The sequence below is a fragment of the Mobula birostris genome, chromosome 21, assembly GCF_030028105.1.
Source record: "Mobula birostris isolate sMobBir1 chromosome 21, sMobBir1.hap1, whole genome shotgun sequence".
Lineage (NCBI taxonomy): Eukaryota > Metazoa > Chordata > Chondrichthyes > Myliobatiformes > Myliobatidae > Mobula > Mobula birostris.
Window position 1 is genome coordinate 3,444,464 of NC_092390.1, and position 21,782 is coordinate 3,466,245.

Sequence of the window (21,782 nt, forward strand, 5' to 3'; positions counted from 1 at the left end):
CTCTTCCAAATGAGAAGTTTAAGTCTCAGGGAAGAAATAATGAGCCAGAATCCAAATCAATTACAGTTTGCCTCATAGGGCCATTATCTGAGGGAGGCATGGGAACAACTGATTGATTTACCTCACAGTAGGAGAATTTTATGTGTGAGTGGGTATGTGAAGAATATTCCTTTCTTGTTAGTCTGTGTTAAGTATTGTAAACAATACTAAGAAGATTTATTCCAGTTTCTCTCTCTTGTGATACTGTAAATATATTCCATGCGGATAGTTTTTGTAATTTTCCAAAACAATCAACACTAGAACTCTCCCTAATGCTTGCTAATGAGAAAAATAATTTCCAGATGATATCCTGTCTTAAAATGGTTTCAGTAAACATATATACATAAGATATCAAAGTTAGTTCATCTCAAATGATGTAGTTATTCTTATTTTTGTGACCCATTGAAAGATCAATTTGTGGCATTAGAGGGGTGAAATAGTGAAAAATCTATGTAAATGTTCTTTGTGAACTTGTACCATGTCTTAAAACTAAATGTTATTCACCGGGGATGGGTCAAAGTTCAGCTGCAGGTGAACAGGTGTGTGAATTAGAAAGAAATAAAACTAAGTTACTGGTGCAATTGGCTACATACTAGCTGTATGGGATTGTTGGAATGGTTGGCATTGGGAGGGGAGAGCTGGGTTGATGGGATGAGCTTTGACTCCATTTTCAATCATCCCCACAGGCAGTGAATTTCAGATTGTAACCACTTTCTGATTTCACCCCCCCCCCCACTCCACCCTGACAGACTTCTTGAATATTCTGCTCCATGGTTCTGGTTTGGGAGCATCCATTGATGGGGACAACTTCCCTCTAACTACCCTTCTCTAAACCAACCATGATCTCGTATATCTCTATAAAACCACTGTTGCATTCTGTATGATTATCATGCTCTACCAAAAATTGGGGTTGCTTTCAGATGAATTGGGGGGATTTATGGTGGAAGGTCAGCTTGTTTCCAGACAACTTAATGTTGAAGTTGAAAATGACCTGTCACAAGCACAATATCAAAGCACCCTCCTTAACAACATTAACAGCAGTAACACTAATTTTTTCTGTGTGAAACCAATTGTCATTAGTGTTAACAATAAATTAGAATTGTACTGTTTTGCATTTACCACGATAGGTGTTGTTAAGGGATGTTGAGACAAACGTGGTCAGTGCTGATGATGTTGCAGTTCATCAGCATTGTTGAACACATAGAATGAAGATTTCTTTTCATAGCTTTCTCTAGTGAGACTGTAGATGTATTTTTTTCAGATGCTTTTGTAATTTTCCAAAACAATGAATACACGAAGTTTCCTGTTGCATGTATCTCACGTTACTAATGAGGAAAATAACTCTCAGAGCAAATTCTCACCTGGAGCCTTTTGATAGATCAGATACTAAAAATAGCTGTTTCTGAATGGCATTCATGTGTTTTAGTGTTCAGCAAAACCCCAGAAGAAATGGCTTGAAAACCAAAATGGTAAAGTTGAGAAAATTGTTATTTCTGAACCTTTTGTTTTGCTTAGAAATCAGAATCAGGTTTATTATTAATGACATACAGTATGCAGTCCAGTGTAAGATATAAAATTACTATAACATATAGAATCATAAAAAAACCTACAGCACAATACAGGCCCTTCAGCCCACAATACTGTGCCAAACATGAACTTAATTTAGAAATTACCTTGTAATAAGTTGCAATTTAAACAAACTTGAAAAGACGAATAACAAGGTAGCATTCATGGCTTCATTGACTGTTCAGAAATAGCCTTCATCAACCTTGGGATTGAGTTCAAGAGTCGAGAGGTAATGTTACAGCTATATAGGACCCTAGTCAGACCCACTTGGAGTACTGTGCTCAGTTCTGGTTGCCTCACTACGGGAAGGATGTGGAAACTATAGAAAGGGTGCAGAGGAGATTTACAAGGATGTTGCCTGGTTTGGGCAGCATGCCTTATGAGAATAGGTTGAGTGAACTCGGCCTTTTCACCTTGGGGCGACGGAGGACGAGAGGTGACCTGGTAGATGATGAGAGGCATTGACCATGTGCGTATTCAGAGGCTATTTCCCAGGGCTGAAATGGCTAACATAAGAGAGCACAGTTTTAAGGTGCTTGGAAGTAGGTACAGAGGAGGTGTCAGGGGTAAGTTTTTTACGCAGAGACCGGTGAGTGCGTGAAATGGGCTGCCGGCGATGGTAGTGGAGGCAGATACAACAGGGTCTTTTAAGAGACCCCTGGATAGGTACATGGAGCTTAGAAAAATAGAGGGCCATGGGTAATGCTAGGTAATTTCCAAAGTACTTGTTCGGCACAGCATTGTGGGCCGAAGGGCCTGTATTGTGCTGTAGGTTTTCTATGTTTCTATGTGATGGCACATGGGAAGAAGCTGTTCTTAAAATATAGATTGTGGTTCTTCAGGCTGCTTTACCTTCTCCCTGATGGTAGTTATTTTTTCATATATGCTGGAGATGGTCAGAATATAACTGCAGATGAGAGAAGGTGTAAATTAGTCACTGCAGCTTCAAGCTCTGGGATATTGTAACTCCAGGAAAATCGCACAGGGTTTGTTCTGTGTTCAGGAGGGTGGGGAGACTGGTGTTTTGCAGAGTATAGTTGTGGCCTGATTTAGATAGTTCCCTAAGCAAACATGCTTTATATGGCTCAGCAATGAAAGTAAAAGACAAGTATGATGCTCTTTTTGCCTTTCCTGTGCCTGGCTTGGTGCTTCCTGCTCAGAGTAGCTAACAGAAATTACAGGCGGGGAGGAGACCACAGTAGAGTAGTGGTTAGTGCAACACTATTACAGCCTGGTGTCCTCTCTAAGGAGTTTATATGTCCTCCCCTAGACTGTGTGGGTTTCCTTAGGGTGCTCCAGTTTCCTCATACGGTCCAAAGACGTACCAGTTCGTAAGACAATTGGTCATTACAAACCGCCCCGTGATAAGGCTAGAGTTAAATTGTGGTTTGCTGGCAGCGCAGCTTGAAGGGCTGAAGAGCCACACTGTGTCTCCTAATAAAAATAAATAGAATAAAAAATAAAATAGACCAGGATATGATGTACATCACATAAAAAGAAGCGAGCAGAGGCAGTTGGCACATTTTGTGCGCCACAGTTCCCAAGGAGACATTGGTAAAGATCAATAAAAAGAAGTTGGGTTTAAGTGTAATGGCCATGGTGTGAGTGAGCCAGTGTTGGAGTGGGGAGTTGAGGCTTCGGCAAGAAGTGACATAGGCCATAGGTTGATTTCTTTTTTTGTTATGTTCTTCCTTTATTTCTTATTGATCACCTAGAGCGGGTGGCGGTGGCGGGGGGCCGGGGGGGGATGTCAGACAGGATAGTTGAATGCTCCTCATGTGGAATGTAGGAAGGCAGGGCAATCGCCAGTGTCCCTGACGATGACACCTACAAGTAGTGCATCCAGCTGCAGTTCCTAATACTCTTTGTTAAGAAGCGGGAACTGAAACTGATGAATTCTGGATGATTCAGGAGGCTGAGGGGTTGATAGATAGGACATAGAGGGAAGTAGTTGCACCTAAGGTGCAGGATATTGGTAACTGGGTGACCATCAGTAGGGGGAAGGGCATAGGCCGCCAATGGAGAGTACCCTTATGGCTGTTCCTTTCAACAACAGGTATACCGCTTTGAATACTGATGGGGTGACCGCAGAGAAAAGCCTCAGTGATCAGCTCTCTGACACTGAATTTGGCTCTGTGGCTCAGAAGGGAAGTGGGGAGGGAAGAAGAGGCAAACTGTATTCATAAGGGGCCCATTGGTTGGGGGAACAAAAAGGTGTTATGTGGATGAGAACGAGATTCCTGGATGGTTTGCTGCCTTCTGGGTGCTAGGGTCCAGGACACCTCAGATCAAGTCCACAGCATTCTTAAGTAGGAGAGTGAACAGCTCGAGGTCGTGGTCCACGTAGGTACCAATGGTATAGGTAGGAAGGGTGATGAGGTCCTGCAAAGTGAGTTCAAGGAGTTGGGTGCTAAGTTAAAGGACAAGACATCAAGGGTTGTGATCTCAGGATTGCTATCCATGGCCAGAAACAGGAAGATCACACAGTTTAACATGTGGCTAAGTATTTGGTGTAGGCGGGAGGGCATACGATTTTTAGATCATTGGGCTCTCTTCCTAGGAAGCTGTAACCTGTACTGAAGGGACAGTTTGCACCTGAAGTGGAGGGCACTAATATCTAAATGGGGAGGTTTGCTAGTGCTGGATGGGGAGGTTTAAAGTAAAGTTGTAGAGGATGAAACCAGAGTTCCAGAACAGATTGTGGGGTGGTTATGGAGAAAGGTGTTGTTAAGCCTACATATAAAGTCAAGAATCGAAAGTTTGAGTGTGGTGGGACTACTGTTCTGAGCTGCACATATTTCAATGCAAGCAGTATTGTAGGAAAGTTGATGGGCTTAGGGCATGGATCAGCACATGGAATTATGACATAGTGAGACTCAGTTGCAGGGGATGGGGGCAGGACTGGCAGCTCAATATTCCTGGGTTCTGTTGTTTTAAACATGATAGAGTGGGAGGGATTGAAGGGGGGGGGCGTTCAGGAAAAATGTCATGGCAGTGTTCAGTCAAGACAGGCTGGAGGCATGTCTAGTGAGCCCTTATGGGTAGAAATGAGAAGTAAGAAAAGTGTGACCACATTATGGGATTATATTATAGATCATCCAACAGTCAGTGGGATTTAGAGGAGCAAATTTGTAGAGAGATCATAGATTGGTGCAAGAAACACAAGGTTGTGATAGTAGCACACATCAAAGTTGCTGGTGAACGCAGCAGGCCAAGCAGCATCTGTAGGAGGAGGTGCAGTCGACGTTTCAGGCCGAGACCCTTCGTCAGGTTGTGATAGTAGGTGATTTTAACTTTCCACATATTGACTGAAACTCCCTTATTGTAAAAGGACTAGATGGGATAGAGTTTGTCAAATGTGTCCAGGAAAATTTCCTTAATCAATATGTAGAAGAGTGTGTGATACTTGATTTCCTATGAGGGAATGAGACGGGACAGGTGACAGAAGTTCGTGTAGGGGAACACTGAATCGATTGATAGTAATGCCGTTAGTTTAAAGATAATTATGGAAAAATATAGGTCTGGTCTGTGGGTTGAGATTCGAAATTAGGGAAAGGCCTATTTTGATGATATCAGAAAGGGTCTGGCAACAGTGGTTTCGGACAGATTGTTTGCTGGCAAAGGTGTACTTGGTAAGTGGGAGATCTTCAAAAGTGAGATTATCAGCGTACAGCGTTTGTATTTCTGTCAGAACAAAAGGCAATGATAACAGGTTTAGAGAACCTTGTTTTTTGGGAGATATTGAGGCCCTAGTTAAGAAAAAGCAGGTGCATAGCAGGTACAGATGGGCAGGAACAAATGAGGTACATGAGGAGTATAAGAAATGAAAGAGAACAGTTTAAAAAGGGAATCAGAAGGGCTAAAATATGTTATGAGGTTGCTTTAGCAGACAAGGTGAAGGAGAATCCCAGGGGCTTCTATAGATACAATATATTAAGAACAAAAGGATAGCAAGGGACAAAACGGAAACTCTGAAAGATCAGAGTGGTAATCTACATGTGAAGCTGAAAGAGATCAGGAGATATTAAGTGGATTTTTTGCATCTCTATTTACTTGGGAGATCATTTCAGAGTCTATAGAAGTGAAGAAAAGCAGCAGCAAGGTCATGGACCATGCACAGATTATACCAGACAACAAATTTTTTCAACAGTGTTGCTTCCTCAGAATTTTTTTTGTTTATGATAGACTGCTTGAAGATGAACACAAATATAATTTCAGGCTACTTGTAACACGTAGGAATTTGGAGAAACAACAAGTTAACTTTTATTGAATATAATGTGTTCAATTGCATAATGGTACTGCTGCTTTGCAATAGTTCAACTAAGTTAAAGATATTTTGTTAGTGATTTTCATTTGTACTCAGTATCTGAGGCTTCTCGCTTAAGTGTCCAACAATAAGTCGCCAGCATTGATGGATTCCAGTTGCCCTGGTATCTTTTCTCCATGACTGCAATGTCCTGGTGAAACCTTTCACCATGCTTGTCACTAACAGCACCAAGATTTGCAGGAAACAAGTCTAAATGGGAATGCAGAAAATGAATCTTTAGTGACATGTTACGTTTCATGGTTTTATATGCTTGAAGCATGCTTTCAACCAGCTGCATGTAGTTTGGTGCTCTGTAGATGCAGGGGAAAATTTCAGCAACTTCCTTGAATGCCTTCCATGTGATTTTCTCTGGTCCCACTAGAAATTCTTCAAATTGCCTGTCATTGATGACCTGTTTGATTTGTGGACCAACAAAAATGCTTTCCTTAATCTTGGCATCAGTTATTCTGGGAAGCATCTGTCTCAAATATCAAAATCCTTCATAGAAATTTTTGTGCCTGGTGATAGCAAATTCCATCCTTACAGTCCTGAACCCAATAATTATTACTAAAACCTGTCCTGCCAGGCAGCAGCCACGCCGCCTAAGCATGCCCAAGCATGCCTGGACAAGATAGGAAACTTCCCAGCTTACATTGTAGGCAACATTTTAACTGACTTGAATTGAAATAATAAACATAAATGATTTCAAAAAATGGTGCGTGATAGAGAAATTTCATAGTGGTTTTCATGAACAGTAGCCCAAAATTCATAAGATATACCTAAAAGTATTCAGGAAGCAAAATCTTTGTTGTCCAGTTACAGAAGAGAAGTTTGCTGTTTTGAGATAAATTAGAGTGGATTAAACCTCAGAGCCATGGGCACCCGTATGGGTCCCAGCTATGCCTGCCTTTTTGTTGGCTTTGTGGAACAGTCCATGTTCCAAGCCTATATTGGTATCCATCCCCCACTTTTCCTTCGCTACATAGACGACTGCATTGGTGCTGCTTCCTGCATGCATGCTGAGCTCGTTGACTTCATTAATTTTGCCTCAAACTTTCACCCTGCCTCAAATTTACCTGGTCCATTTCCGACACCTCCCTCCCCTTTCTTAATCTTTCTGTCTCTATCTCTGGAGGCAGCTTATCTACTGATGTCTACTATAAGCCTACGGACTCTCACAGCTACCTGGACTATTCCTCTTCCCACCCTGTCTCTTGCAAAAATGCCATCCCCTTCTTGCAATTCCTCCGTCTCCACCGCATCTGCTCTCAGGATGAGGCTTTTCATTCCAGGATGAAGGAGATATCTTCCTTTTTTAAAGAAAGGGGCTGCCCTTCCTCCACCATCAACTCTGCTCTCAAACACATCTCTCTCATTTCACGCACATCTGCTCTCACCCCATCCGCCCGCCACCTCACTAGGGATAGGGTTCCCCTTGTCCTCACCTACCACCCCACCAGCCTCCAGGTCCAATATATAATTCTCGGTAACCTCCGCCACCTCCAACGGGATCCCACCACCAAGCACATCTTTCCCTCCCCCCGCTTCTTTCTGCAGGGATCGCTCCCTATGCGACTCCCTTGTCCATTCGTCCCCCCATCCCTCCCCACTGATCTCCCTCCTGGCTCTTATCCTAGTAAGCCGAATAAGTGCTACACATGCCCTTACACTTCCTCCCTCATTACCATTCAGGGCCCCAAACAGTCCTTCCAGGTGAGGCGACACTTCACCTGTGAGTCGGCTGGTGTGAAATACTGTGTCCGGTGCTCCCGGTGCGGCCTTCTATATATTGGCGAGACCCAACGCAGACTGGAAGACTGTTTTGCTGAATACCTACATTCTGTCCGCCAGAGAAAGCAGGATCTCCCAGTGGCCACACATTTTAATTCCATGTCCCATTCACATTCTGACATGTCTATTCACGGCGTCCTCTACTGTCAAGATGAAGCCACACTCAGGTTGGAGGAACAACACCTTATATTCCGTCTGGGTAGCCTCCAACCTGATGGCATGAACATTGATTTCTCTAACTTCTGTTAATGCCCCTCCTCCCCTTCTTACCCCTTCCCTTTATTTATTTATTTGTTAATTAATTATTTTTTCCCTTTTTTCTCTCTCTTTTTTCTCCCTGTCCCTCTCACAATAACTCCCTTCCTGTTCTTCATCTTCCTCTGGGTGATCCCCTTTCTTTCTCCTTAGGCCTCCTGTCCCATGATCCTCTCCCTTCTCCAGCCTTGTATCCCTTTTGCCAATCAACTTTCCAGCTCTTAGCTTCATCCCTCCCCCTCCTGTCTTCTCCTATCATTTCAGATCTCCCTCCCCCCTGCACTTTCAAATCTCTTACTATCTCTTCTTTCAGTTAGTCTTGACGAAGGGTCTTGGTCTGAAATGTCGACTGTACTTTTTCCTATAGATGCTGCCTGGCCTGCTGCGTTCCACCAGCATTTTGTGTCTGTTGCTTGAATTTCCAGCATCTGCAGGTTGCCTCGTGTTTGCGGCTAACAGTATGTTCACCCGGACCCTGTGGGAAGGTCGTGCAGAAACTGCAACTGTTCTAGCAGAGATATTTCAAACACCTCAGCCACGGGTGAGATGCTGGAGGACTGGAGGATAGCGAGCATTGTTACGCTTTTTTTAAGAAAGGTTGTAAGACTATGACAGGAAATTATAGGCAGTGAGCCTGAGATCAGGGTGGGAAAGTTATTGGAAAGTATTCTAAGTGACAGATATATAAGGATTTCAATAGACAGGAACTGATTAGGGATTGTCAATGTGGCTTTGTGCATAGCAGGTCATGTATAACCAACCTTATTCAGATTTTAAAGGAAGTTACCAGGAAAGTTGATGAAGACAAGGCAGGGATGTCATCTACATGGACTTCAGCAAGGCATGGGTGTTTGGTCAAGAAGGTTCAGTCACTCAGCATTCAAGATGAGGTAGTAAGTTGGATTCGGCAATGATCTTGTGGGAGAAGCCAGAGTAGAAGGTTGCCTCTCTGACTGGAGGTCAGTGACTAGTGGTGTACAGCAAAGATTGGTGCTGGGCCTGTTGTTGTTTGTCATCTATCTCAACAATTTGGATGAAAATGTGTTAACTGGTTCAGCAAATTTGCAAATGACACTACGATTGGGCATGTAGTACAGTGAGGAAGCTTGCAGTGGGATCTGGACAAGCTGATAAAATGGGATGAAAATGGCAGATGGAATTTAATGTCAACAAGTGTGAGGTGTAGCACTTTGGGAGGACAAACCAAGGTGGGTCTGACATGGTGAGTGGTAGAACAGAAAGATCTGGGAATACAGATCCATAATTCCTTGAAAGTGTTGTCACAGGTAGATTGAGTCATAAAGAAACCTTTTGATACATTGGTTTTCATCAATCAATGTAATGAGTACAGGAATTGGGATGTTATGTTGAAATTGAAAAGACGTTGATGAGGCCTAATTTGGAGTATTTGGTCACCTACCTACAGGAAAAATGTAAATAAGATGGAAGGTGTGCAGAGAGAGGAGATTTGATAGAGGTATACAAAATTATTAGGGGTATAGACAGGGTAAATGCAAGCAGGCTTCTTTACAGGGGTTGAGTAAGATTACAACTAGAGATCATGAATTAAGGGTGAAAGGTGAAATATTTAAGGGGAATGAGAGGGAACTTCATCACTCAGAGGGTGATGAGTACCTTTTCCTGGAACAAGCTATCAGTGCAAGTGGTAGATGTGGAGTTGATTTTAACATTTAAGTGAAACTTGAAAAGGTACGTGGATGGGAGGGTATGAAAGGCTATGGTCCAGGTGCAGTTTGATGGGACTAGGCAGATTAATAGTTCAATACAGACTAGGTGGGCTGAAGGGCCTGTTTTTGTGCTGTAGTGTTCCATAACTCTAAAAAGCTACCAATGGAACCTCAGATCTCAGTGCCTGTAAAGTGGATTTGAGCTGTCAATGTTAATCATATATCAAGCTGATGGGGATTAAAATCACATCAGATGATCTGATTTAGCTTCATGAGCTGAAAGGTTCATTCACTATTGTTGTGTACAGGTCAGTAATTCCAAATCAAAAATATGGAAGTTATTTGGGAAATGCCATCAATGTTCCTATTCTTTCCTAAATGGTGAAGTTGAAAGTGATATGTCATTCAACAAGGCTAAACAAGAAACAAATTTAATTTTGTTGAACACATTATTTTACTTGCTGTAAATATGGAATTATGCTAAGTTCTGTCTGTTCAGAGAGGCACAGAAATGTTTATATTTCTGAGCTAATTACCCGACCTGCTATAAATAGAATTACTTTAAAGCTGTCCATATGCACAGTAGTACAGAAATACATATATTGGGTTAGGTTCTATTGGAGGGACCTGTGCTTTGTAAGTGCCATTTTGATCTGACACAGTAGACTAGCGGCAGTACAAGCCTTTGGCAGCAGTGTGCTCCTAACAGTCTGCATCAATGACTTGTTCAATGAATGACAACCAGTAAGCATTGCTCTGTCCATGGACCATCCTGATGATATGTGACACTTCATCCTATCAGAAGTTTTTCATTATCTCCGAATGTCTCCAGTTATCAAAAACATTTAGAAGCAGTTAAAAATGTAATTTAAAAGAATATTAAATTGCTATACCTTCACATAAGGGGGAAGGGATTCAGATTTCCGGATCATTGGGACCTCTTTTGGGGCAGGAGTGACCTGTACAAAAAGGACGAGTTGCACTTGAATCCGAGGGGGACCAATATCCTGGTGGGGAGGTTTGCTAAGGCTATTGGGGAGAGTTTAAACTAGAGTTGCTTGGAGGGTGGGAACCAAACTGAAGAGAAGGAGGAAGAGGCCGTTGGCTCACAAATAGAGAAAGCTTGTAGACAGTGCGAGAGGGAGGATAGGCAGATGATACCGAAGGGACGCGCTCAGACCGATGTTTTGAGATGTGTCTATCTTAATGCAAGGAGTATTATGAACAAAGAGGATGAGCTTAGAGCGTGGATCAGTATTTGGAGCTATGATGTTGTGGCCATTACAGATAAAGAAAGCTTGGAGGCAGTGCGAGAGGGAGGATAGGCAGGTGATACCGAAGGGACGCGCTCAGACCGATGTTTTGAGATGTGTCTATCTTAATGCAAGGAGTATTATGAACAAAGAGGATGAGCTGAGAGCGTGGATCAGTATTTGGAGCTATGATGTTGTGGCCATTACGGACTTGGATGGCTCAGGAGGACATGGACGAATTGTCTACCGAGTCTCTGTGGGTGGAAGTTAGGAACAGGAAGGGGTCAATAACTCCACTGGGTGTTTTTTATAGACCACCCAATAGCAACAGGGACATTGAGCAGAGAGGGAGACAGATTCTGGAAAGGTGTAATAATAACAGGGTTGTCGTGGTGGAAAATTTTAATTTCCCAAATATTGATTGGCATGTCCCTAGAGCAAGGGGTTTAGATGGGGTGGAGTTTGTTAAGTGTGTTCAGGAAGGTTTCTTGACACAATATGTAGATGTGCCTACAAGAGGAGATGCTGTACTTGATCTGGTATTGGGAAATGAACCTGGTCAGATGTCCGATCTCTCAGTAGGAGAGCCTTTTGGAGATAGTGATCACAATTCTATCTCATAGCATTGGAGAGGGATAGGAACAGATAAGTTAGGAAAGCATTTAATTGGAGTAAGGGGAAATATCACCCTATCAAACAGGAACTTGGAAGCATAAATTGGGAACAGATGTTCTCAGGGATATATATGGAAGAAATGTGGCAAATGTTCAGGGGTTATTTGTATGGAGTTCTGCATAGGTACGTTCCAATGAGACAGGGAAAGGATGGTAGGCTACAGGAACCGTGGTGTACTAAGGCTGTTGTAAATCTAGTCAATAAGGAAAGAAAAGCTTACGAAAAGTTAAAAAAACTAGGTAGTGATAAAGATCTAGAAGATTTTAAGGCTAGCAGGTAGGAGAAATTAGGAGAGCCAGAAGGGGCCATGAGAAGGGCTTGGTGGACAGAATTAAGAAAACTCCAAGGCATTCTACAAGTCTGTGAAGAACAAAAGGATAAGATGTGACAGAATTGGACCAATCAAGTGTGACAGTGGAAAAGTGTGTGAGGAACTGGAGGAGATAGTAGAGGTACTTAATGAGTACTTTGCTTCAGTATTCACTACGGAAAAGGACCTTGGCGATTGTAGGAATGACTTACAGTGGACTGAAAAGTTTGAGCATGTAAATACTAACAAAGAGGATGTGCTGGAGATTTGGAAAGCATCAAGTTGGATAAGTCACCAGGACTGGACGAGATGTACCTCAGGCTACTGTGGGAGGTGAGGGACGAGATTGCTGAGCCTCTGGTGATGATCTTTGCATCATCAATGAGGACAGAAGAGGTTCTGGAGGATTGGAAGGTTGCAGATGTTGTTCCCTTATTCAAGAAAGGGAGTAGAGGTAGCCCAGGAAATTGTAGATCAGTGAGTCGTTCTTCAGTGGTTGATAAGTTGATGGAGAAGATCCTGAGGGGCAGGATTTATGAACATTTGGAGAGGTATAATATGATTAGGAATAGTCAGCATTGCGTTGTCAAAGGCCGTGCCTTACGAGCCTGATTGAATTTTTTGACAATGTAACGAATCATATTGATGAGGGTAGAGCAGTAGATGTAATGTATATAGATTTCAGCAAGGCATTTGACAAGGTACCCCATGCAAGGCTTATTGAGAAGGTAAGGAGGCATGGGATCCAAGGGGACAAAGCTTTGTGCATCCGGAACTGGCTTGCCCACAGAAGGCAAGGAGTGCTTGTAGACAGGTCATATTCTGCATGGAGGTCAGTGACCAGTGGTGTGCCTCTGTTCTGGGACCCCTACTCTTTGTGATTTTTATAAATGAACTGGATGAGGAAGTGGAGGGATGGGTTAGTAAGTTTTCTGATGACACAAAGGTTGGAGGTGTTGTGGATAGTGTGGAGGGCTGTCAGAGGTTACAGCGGTACATCGATAGGATACAAAACTGGGCTGAGAAGTGGCAGATGGAGTTCAACACAGATAAGTGTGAGGTGGTTCATTTTGGTAGGTCAAATATGATGGCAGAATATAGTATTAACGGTAAGACTCTTGGCAGTGTGGAGGATCAGAGGGATCTTGGGGTCTGAGTCCACAGGACACTTAAAGCTGCTGCACAGGTTGACTCTGTGGTTAAGAAAGCATGCAGTGCATTGGTCTTCATCAATCGTGGGATTGAGTTTAGGAGCCGAGACCCTGGTCAGACCCCACTAGGAGTACTGCGCTCACTTCTGGTCGCCTCACTACAGGAAGATGTGGAAACCATAGAAAGGGTGCAGAGGAGATTTACAAGGATGTTGCCTGGATTGGGGAGCATGCCTTATGAGAACTCGGCCTTTTTTCCTTGGAGCGATTGAATGATGAGAGGCAACCTGATAGGGCACAGTTTTAAGGTGCTTGGAAGTAGGTACAGAGGAGAGATTCCTGTCACAGTATGTGGACAGGCCGACTTGGGGGAATGCCATACTAGTTCTAGTGCTAGGTAATTAACCCGGTCAGGTCACAGATCTCTCAGTGGGTGAGCTTCTGGGGGACAGTGACCACTGCTCCCTGGCCTTCAGCATTATAATGGAAAAGGATAGAATCAGAGGGGACAGGAAAATTTTTAATTGGGGAAGGGCAAATTATGAGGCTATAAGCCTAGAACTTGCGGGTGTGAATTGGGATGATGTTTTTGCAGGGAAATGTACTATGGATATGTGGTCGATGTTTAGGGATCTCTTGCAGGATGTTAAGGATAAATATGTCCCGGTGAGGAAGATAAAGAATGGTAGGGTGAAGGAACCATGGGTGACAAGTGAGGTGGAAAATCTAGTCAGGTGGAAGAAGGCAGCATACATGAGGTTTAGGAAGCAAGGATCAGATGGGTCTATTGAGGAATATAGGGAAGCAAGAAAGGAACTTAAAAAGGGGCTGAGAAGAGCAAGAAGGGGGCATGAGAAGGCCTTGGCGAGTAGTGTAAAGGAAAACCCCAAGGCATTCTTCAATTATGTGAAGAAAAAAAGGATGACAGGAGTGAAGGTAGGACCGATTAGAGATAAAGGTGGCAAGATGTGCCTGGAGTCTGTGGAAGTGAGCGAGGTCCTCAATGAATGCTTCTCTTTGGTATTCACCAGTGAGAGCGAACTTGATGATGGTGAGGACAATATGAGTGAGATTGATGTTCTGGAGCATGTTGATATTAAGGGAGAGGAGGTGTTGGAGTTGTTAAAATACATTAGGACGGATAAGTCCCCGGGGCCTGACGGAATATTCCCCAGGCTGCTCCATGAGACGAGGGAGGAGATTGCTGAGCCTCTGGCTAGGATCTTTATGTCCTCGTTGTCCACGGGAATGGTACCGGAGGATTGGAGGGAGGTGAATGTTCTCCCCTTGTTGAAAAAAGGTAGTAGGGATAGTCTGGGTAATTATAGACCAGTGAGCCTTACGTCTGTGGTGGGAAAGCTGTTGGAAAAGATTCTTAGAGTTAGGATCTATGGGTATTTAGAGAATCATGGTCTGATCAGGGACAGTCAGCATGGCTTTGTGAAGGGCAGATCGTGTCTAACAAGCCTGATAGAGTTCTTTGAGGAGGTGACCAGGCATATGGATGAGGGTAGTGCAGTGGTGTGATCTATATGGATTTTAGTAAGGCATTTGACAAGGTTCCACACGGTAAGCTTATTGAGAAAGTCAGAAGGCATGGGATCCTGGTAAGTTTGGCCAGGTGGATTCAGAATTTGCTTGCCTGCAGAAGGCAGAGGGTCATGGTGGAGAGAGTACATTCAGATTGGAGGACTGTGACTAGTGGTGTCCCACAAGGATCTGTTCTGGGACCTCTACTTTTCGTGATTTTTATTAGCGACCTGCATGTAGGGGTAGAAGGGTGGGTTGGCAAGTTTGCAGATGACACAAAGGTTGATGGTGTTGTAGATAGTGTAGAGGATTGTCTAAGATTGCAGAGAGACATTGATAGGATGCAGAAGTGGGCTGAGAAGTGGCAGATGGAATTCAACCTGGAGAAGTGTGAGGTGGTACACTTTGGAAGGACAAACTCCAAGGCAGAGTACAAAGTAAATGGCAGGATACTTGGTAGTGTGGAGGAGCAGAGGGATATGGGGTACATGTCCACAGATCTCTGAAAGTTGCCTCACAGGTGGATAGGGTAGTTAAGAAAGCTTATGGGGTGTTAGCTTCAATAGGTCGAGGGACAGAGTTTAAGAGTCGCGATGTAATGATGCAGCTCTATAAAACTCTGGTTAGGCCACACTTGGAGTACTGTGTACAGTTCCGGTCGCCTCACTATAGGAAGGATGTGGAAGCATTGGAAAGGGTACAGAGGAGATTTACCAGGATGCTGCCTGGTTTAGAGAGTATGCATTATGATCAGAGATTAAGGGAGCTAGGGCTTTACTCTTTGGAGAGAAGGAGGATGAGAGGAGACATGATAGAGGTATACAAGATAATAAGAGGAATAGATAGAGTGGATAGCCAGCGCCTTTTCCCCAGGGCACCACTGCTCAATACAAGAGGACATGGCTTTAAGGTAAGGAGTGGGAAGTTCAAGGGGGATATTAGAGGAATGTTTTTTACTCAGAGAGTGGTGAGTACATGGAATGGGCTGCCGGCGACAGTGGTGGAGGCAGATACGATAGGGTCTTTTAAGAGGCTCCTGGAGAAGTACATGGAGGTTAGAAAAATAGAGGGCAACGGGTTACCCTAAGTAATTACTAAGGTAAGGGCATGTTTGTGGGCTGAAAGGCCTGTATTGGCTATGTTTCTATAAAAGTGTATAACCCAAATAAATTGGGATATGATGAACCACTTAGCTACATCTACCTTTTTACTTAATATCTTTACGGGGAAGGTCAACAAGTCCATTCAAACAAATGGAACTGTGTTTGATCTGCCATCCGTGCCTCTGGTGTAAAACTGATAGGCCAGATACAAAATTTATTCAGCCAGTCACCTCATTAATTATAGAATATCTGTGGTTTGATTTCCACTGGGAGCAAACTATTTCTTTATAATCTTTGTAATGAGAGAACTCCTACAACAGTCACTAGAACAAGTAGCCACAGATGGTACCTACATTTTCCCATTCAACAAGCTTTCAGGATTCCCTGTAAGAGATTCACATTTGGTCTTTTAAAATGCAAAACTAATAAATCAGATCCAGTTATTTGGTGCAGTTCCTGGGATGAAAGGGTTGTACTTGCAGTTTAGTAGTGTTTGAAGAAGCAATATAGGTAATTTAAAACTGAAGCAACAAAGAAGTTGCTGGAGGAACAGAGGGGGTCAGGAAGCATCTCTGGAGGGAAGCGTAGAAACCTCAGGCTTCAATTCCCTCTCTTCTTTAGAATGTATAGAAATTATTTTTCTCTCAGAGGATCTCTGGAATTGAACTCCTGGAATTCCTTGTTGCTGAGGGTGATAGAGGCTACCCCACAATGTTGTGCCCATCTTGATGTCAATACCAAAAGTCCTTTTCATGTGCATCATCCATGTACTTCATATTCATGTGACTATCTAAAATCTTCTTAAACTTCCCAGTAAACCTCTTCTGCGCAATCCCACAAGTTCCTTCCCATAATGGGGCAACCGAAATTGCATGCAGTACTCCAAATGCAATCTGACTTCTTCTATACAGTTGCAACATGACTTCCTACTCTTATACTCAACACCCCTACCAATGAAGGCAAGCATGCCATGCACTTTCTTTACCACCTCATCCACCTGTGCACTTGCCACCACATTTCCATTGAAATGTGGACTTGGATCACAAGATGCCTCCAATGCTGGTCAGAGGCCCACATCTAACTGTACAATTTCTCCTTTGATTTGACTTGCCAAAGTGCAACAACTCACACTTTGCTAAAGCAAACTCCACTTGCACTTCTCTATCCATATCTGGAAATGATCTGTACCCAATGTATTCTTTGATAGTCCTTTACACTGTCCTCGTATTCACTAATCTTGGCAGGGTATGTCTGAGGACCCTGCTGGCGTATCTCTGAAGCTATTTTTTGTCTATTTGCTTTGTTAAGAACTTTTATTTCATGTGCAGGAAGCAGCACGAATGCACTGCATGCTGAGCTCGTTGACTTCATTATACTTTATACTTCATTATCGCCAAACAATTGATACTTGAACGTACAACCATCATAGCAATATTTGATTCTGCGCTTCCCGCTCCCTGGATTACAAGTCAATAGTAAATATTAAAATATTAAATATTTACATTATAAATCATAAATAGAAAATATAAAAATGGAAAGTAAGGTAGTGCAAAAAAACTGAGATGCAGGTCCGGATATCTGGAGGGTACAGCCCAGATCCGGGTCAGGATTCGTTCAGCAGCCTTATCACAGTTGGAAAGAAGCTGTTCCCAGATCTGGCCATACGAGTCTTCAAGCTCCTGAACCTTCTCCCGGAGGGAAGGGAGACGAAAAGTGTGTTGGCTGAGTGGGTCGTGTCCTTGATCATCCTGGCAGCACTGCTCCGACAGTGTGCGGTGTAAAGTGAGTCCAAGGATGGAAAATTGGTTTGTGTGATGTGCTGCGCCGTGTTCACGATCTTCGCAGCTTCTTCCGGTCTTGGACAGGACAACTTCCATACCAGTTTGTGATGCACCCTAGAAGAATTCTTTCTATGGTGCATCTATAAAAATTAGTGTGGGTTTTAGGGGACAGGCCAAATTTCTTTAGTTTTCTCAGGAAGTAAAGGCACTGGTGGGCCTTCTTGGCAGTGGACTCTGCTTGGTTGGACCAAGTCAGGTCATTTGTGATATTGACCCCGAGGAACTTAAAGCTTTTGACCTGTTCCACTTGCGCACCATCGATGTAAATTCGGTCGTGCGGTCCGCTACTCCTTCTGAAGTCAACAACCGATTCCTTCGTCTTGCTGATGTTGAGGGATAGGTTATTGTCTTCGCACCATGCCACCAGGTTCTTAATTTCCTCTCTGTACTCAAACTCATCATTACCCGAGATACGGCCTACAACTGTTGTGTCATCAGCAAACTTATATATTGAGTTCGATGGAAACTTGGCTATATTAACTTTGCCTCCAATGTTCACCCTGCCCTCAAGTTTACCTGGTCCATTTCTGACACCTTCCTCCCCTTTCTAGATCTTTCTGTCTCTACCTCTGGAGACAGCTTATCTACCGATGTCTACTATAAGCCTCCTGACTCTCACAGCCATCTGGACTATTCCTCTTCTCACCCTGTCTCTTGCAAAAATGCCATCCCCTTCTCCGCCGCATCTGCTCTTAGGCTTAGGCATCTGCATTTGGCTTTTCATTCCAGGACAAAGGAGATGTCCTCCCTTTTTAAAGAAAGGGGCTTCCCTTCCTCCACCATCAACTCTGGTCTCAAAGGCATCTCCCCCATTTCACACACACCTGCTCTCACTCCATCCTCCCGCCACCCCGCTAGGAATAGGGTTCCCCTTGTCCTCACCTACCACCCCACCAGCCTCCGGGTCCAACATATAATCCTCCGTAACTTCCGCCACCTCCAACGGGATCCCACCACTAAGCACAATTTTCCCTCCCCCCCCACTTTCCGCAGGGATCACTCCCTATGCGACTCCCTTGTCCATTCATTTCCCCCCCATCCCTCCCCACCAATCTCCTTCCTAATGCCCTTACACTTCCTCCCTCACTACCATTCAGGGCCCAGGCAGTCCTTCCAGGTGAGGCGACACTTCACCTGTGAGTCGGCTGGGGTGATATACTGCATCTGGTGCTCCCAATGCGGCCTTCTATATATTGGCGAGACCCAACGCAGACTGGGAGATCATTTTTCTGAACACCTATGCTCTGTCCACCAGAGAAAGCAGGATCTCCCAGTGGCCACACATTTTAATTCCACTTCCCATTCCCATTCTGATCTGTCTATCCATGGCCTCCTCTACTGTAAAGATGAAGCCACACTCAGGTTGGAGGAACAACACCTTATATTCCGTCTGGGTAGCCTCGAACCTGATGGCATGAACATTGACTTCTCTAACTTCCGCTAATGCCCCACCTCCTCCTTGTACCCCATCCGTTATTTATTTATATACACACATTCTTTTTCTCTCTCTCCTTTTTCTCCCCCGTCCCTGTCACTATACCCCTTGCCCATCCTCTGGGTTCCCCCCCTCCCCCTTTTCTTTCTCCCTAGGTCTCCTGTCCTCTGATCCTCTCATATCCCTTTTGCTAATCAACTGTCCAGCTCTTAGCTCCATCCCTCCCCCTCCTGTCTTCTCCTAACATTTTGGATCTCCCCCCTCCCCCTCCCACTTCCAAATCTCTTACTAGCTCTTCTTTCAGTTAGTCCTGACGAAGGGTCTGGGCCCGAAACATCGACTGTACCTCTTCCTAGAGATGCTGCCTGGCCTGCTGCGTTCACCAGCAACTTTTATGTGTGTTGCTTGAAATTCCAGCATCTGCAGAGTTCCTTGTGTTTGCATTTTTAAATATACATCCTGAAATGCTTTTTCTTTGCAAAGATCCACGAAAACAGAGAAGTGTCCCAGAGAATGAACGAGTTAAACGTGAGAACCCCAAAGTCCCCCCCAGCTCCCCTGTCCCGCATGTAGGCGGCAGCGAGACAACAATCCCCCCTCCCCCCCAGCAAAAAAAAGCACACTTGCTACCGAGCACAAGCGTGAGCTAGGCGAAAGCAGACACAGTCTAGCAGTTACCCCAAAGACTATCACATTTCATCTGGCATTCGATAAACCACAGCTTCTCTCTCTCTCTAATAAGGGAGAGGGAGGTGTCCGCCATTTTCACAGTGAGCGAGAGACATAACAACAACCCACTGGTTTACGATGTTAAATGTCCATTTTGTCGCTTCTTATGAGCTCTGTGCCTGAAGATCACAAAGATCTCGGGTCTTCTGGCCCACAGCAAAAGATTTTCTGGCCTCCACGGCAACGCACAAGTCTCCTGCCGTGACACCGACCCTCAATCCGCTCGTCTCCAGAGCCCTGAGATCTTAGGCTTCCAAATACGAGCCAGGCTCTCAGGCCGAACCCTTGGCATGCTGAACAACAACAGTCGGTTCTGAAACCACGAGGACGGGTCCCATTCCCGTAAACAACCAAAGTCTGCATGTAACTCCAGGTCAGGGTCTTCAAAAGAACCCTGAAAGGTAAAATAAAGATACTAAAGATGGAAATAGAGCTGTTTCCGAAAATGCAAACAAAGGAGTCACCGTTTAGTGCCATCTTAACTCCCCCTCCATCTTCCTGTCAGCTTGAACCAGTCTGGGCATTCTTCTCTGACCTTTCCCATTCACAAGGTGTTCTCGCCCACAGAACTGCTGCTCAGCGGAAGTTTTTTGTTTTTCACACCATTCTCTGTAAACTCTGGAGACTGTTGTGCGTGAAACTCCCAGGAGATCAGCAGTTTATGAGATTCTCAAACCACCCTGTTTGGCATCAACAATCATTCCCATTGTCAATGTCGCTTTGTCAAGTCAAGTCAAGTCACTTTTTATTGTCATTTCAACCATAACTGCTGGTACACTACACAGTAAAAATGAGACAACGTTTTTCAGGACTATGGTGCTACATGAACATGATCACATTTCTTCCCCATTTTGATGTTTGATCTGAACAACAACAGAACCTCTTGACCATGTTGGCATACTTTTTTTGCGCTGAACTGCTGCCACATGATTGGTTGATTAAGATACTTGCATTAGCAAACCAGTGTACAGATGTGCCTAATAAAACGCACTATTTTCACCCTTCCAGGAAATGTTGATGAGAAGAAAATGGCCAATTTGGAGAAAGAAGATAAAATGGGCAAATTCAAGGCCTCCAAAAAATGTTCAGCAGGTATGTTGTGTTGTTTGCTTTTTATGTACCAGAATAAATTATTTTGTTGATGGACTTGCAGCAGGCAATGGATCAGTGAACTATTTGCACAGTCATGGTGAGATGTTGATTTGTGATTTCTGCATCACAACAGAAGCAGAAGTAGGTAATTTCCTCAACACTGATCTGTCATAAGTTGTATGGGGTGTGCAAGGAAAGAATTTTCCAGTTCCTAGTGAGTAATGATTGCTATTAAACAAGCACAATTTGATGCCCAGTCTACAGTTGTATTTTAGTGGGACAAGGACTTCTGAAATAGGGAACTAAGATGATTCACCAGAGAAGTACTCATCTCTGACTGATTTTTTTTGTGCAATTCATAAATATTTTTCACATGTAACTCATGCTGTCTCAGGGTGGGAGACCCTAGCTCTGAATGCATTGCCTGGAAAAACAATTTTTCCACTGCACTGATATTTTTCATGCTACAGACCTTTAGTCTGGGGGTTGGGAAGGTTCAGAAAACTTTGCAATACTGTCAAAGACTGAAAGTCTTCAATATGCTACAGAGGCTAGGATGATTGAACATAAACTAACATTTGATAGGTTAATGATCTCCTCGTAAAGGATCCTCTTAAAAGAGTAACCATAACATGATGGAATTTTATATCGACTTTGAGGTTGATGCACTTGTGTCTGAAACGATGGTCATAAATTTAAAAATTAATTTGGCTAAGTTGGGAAATAAGGTTTAAAAGTACAGCAGAAGGTGCACAGTGGCAGAAATTTAAATGCAATTTTGATTATTTTAAATGAATATTCATACCACTAAGGAATTGAAAGTCTTCAGAGAAGCTGACTAATAAGAGAAACTATTGGTGGTATAAGACTGAATAAAAGACATATAATTGTGGAAGGCCTGAGGATTGGAAACATTGAGATATCAGTAAAGGCTGATTTTAAAAAAACAAAAGGAAGAAAATCAAAAATAAGACTATATAAGAAGAAGAGTATATGATTTTGCCCCTTGTGTACTCTG

General features: G+C 43.6%; 1 protein-coding gene across 1 annotated transcript in view; it reads left to right on the forward strand.

Annotated features, from left to right (window-relative positions):
* cusr (Copper-only SOD repeat protein) overlaps positions 1-21,782 on the forward strand; it is a 143,101-nt gene that overhangs the window by 109,883 nt on the left and 11,436 nt on the right. Inside the window, exon 9 of the mRNA XM_072239855.1 lies at positions 20,681-20,764. Within this exon, the coding sequence (XP_072095956.1) occupies positions 20,681-20,764 (84 nt within the window). The remainder of the gene's footprint in view (positions 1-20,680; positions 20,765-21,782) is intronic.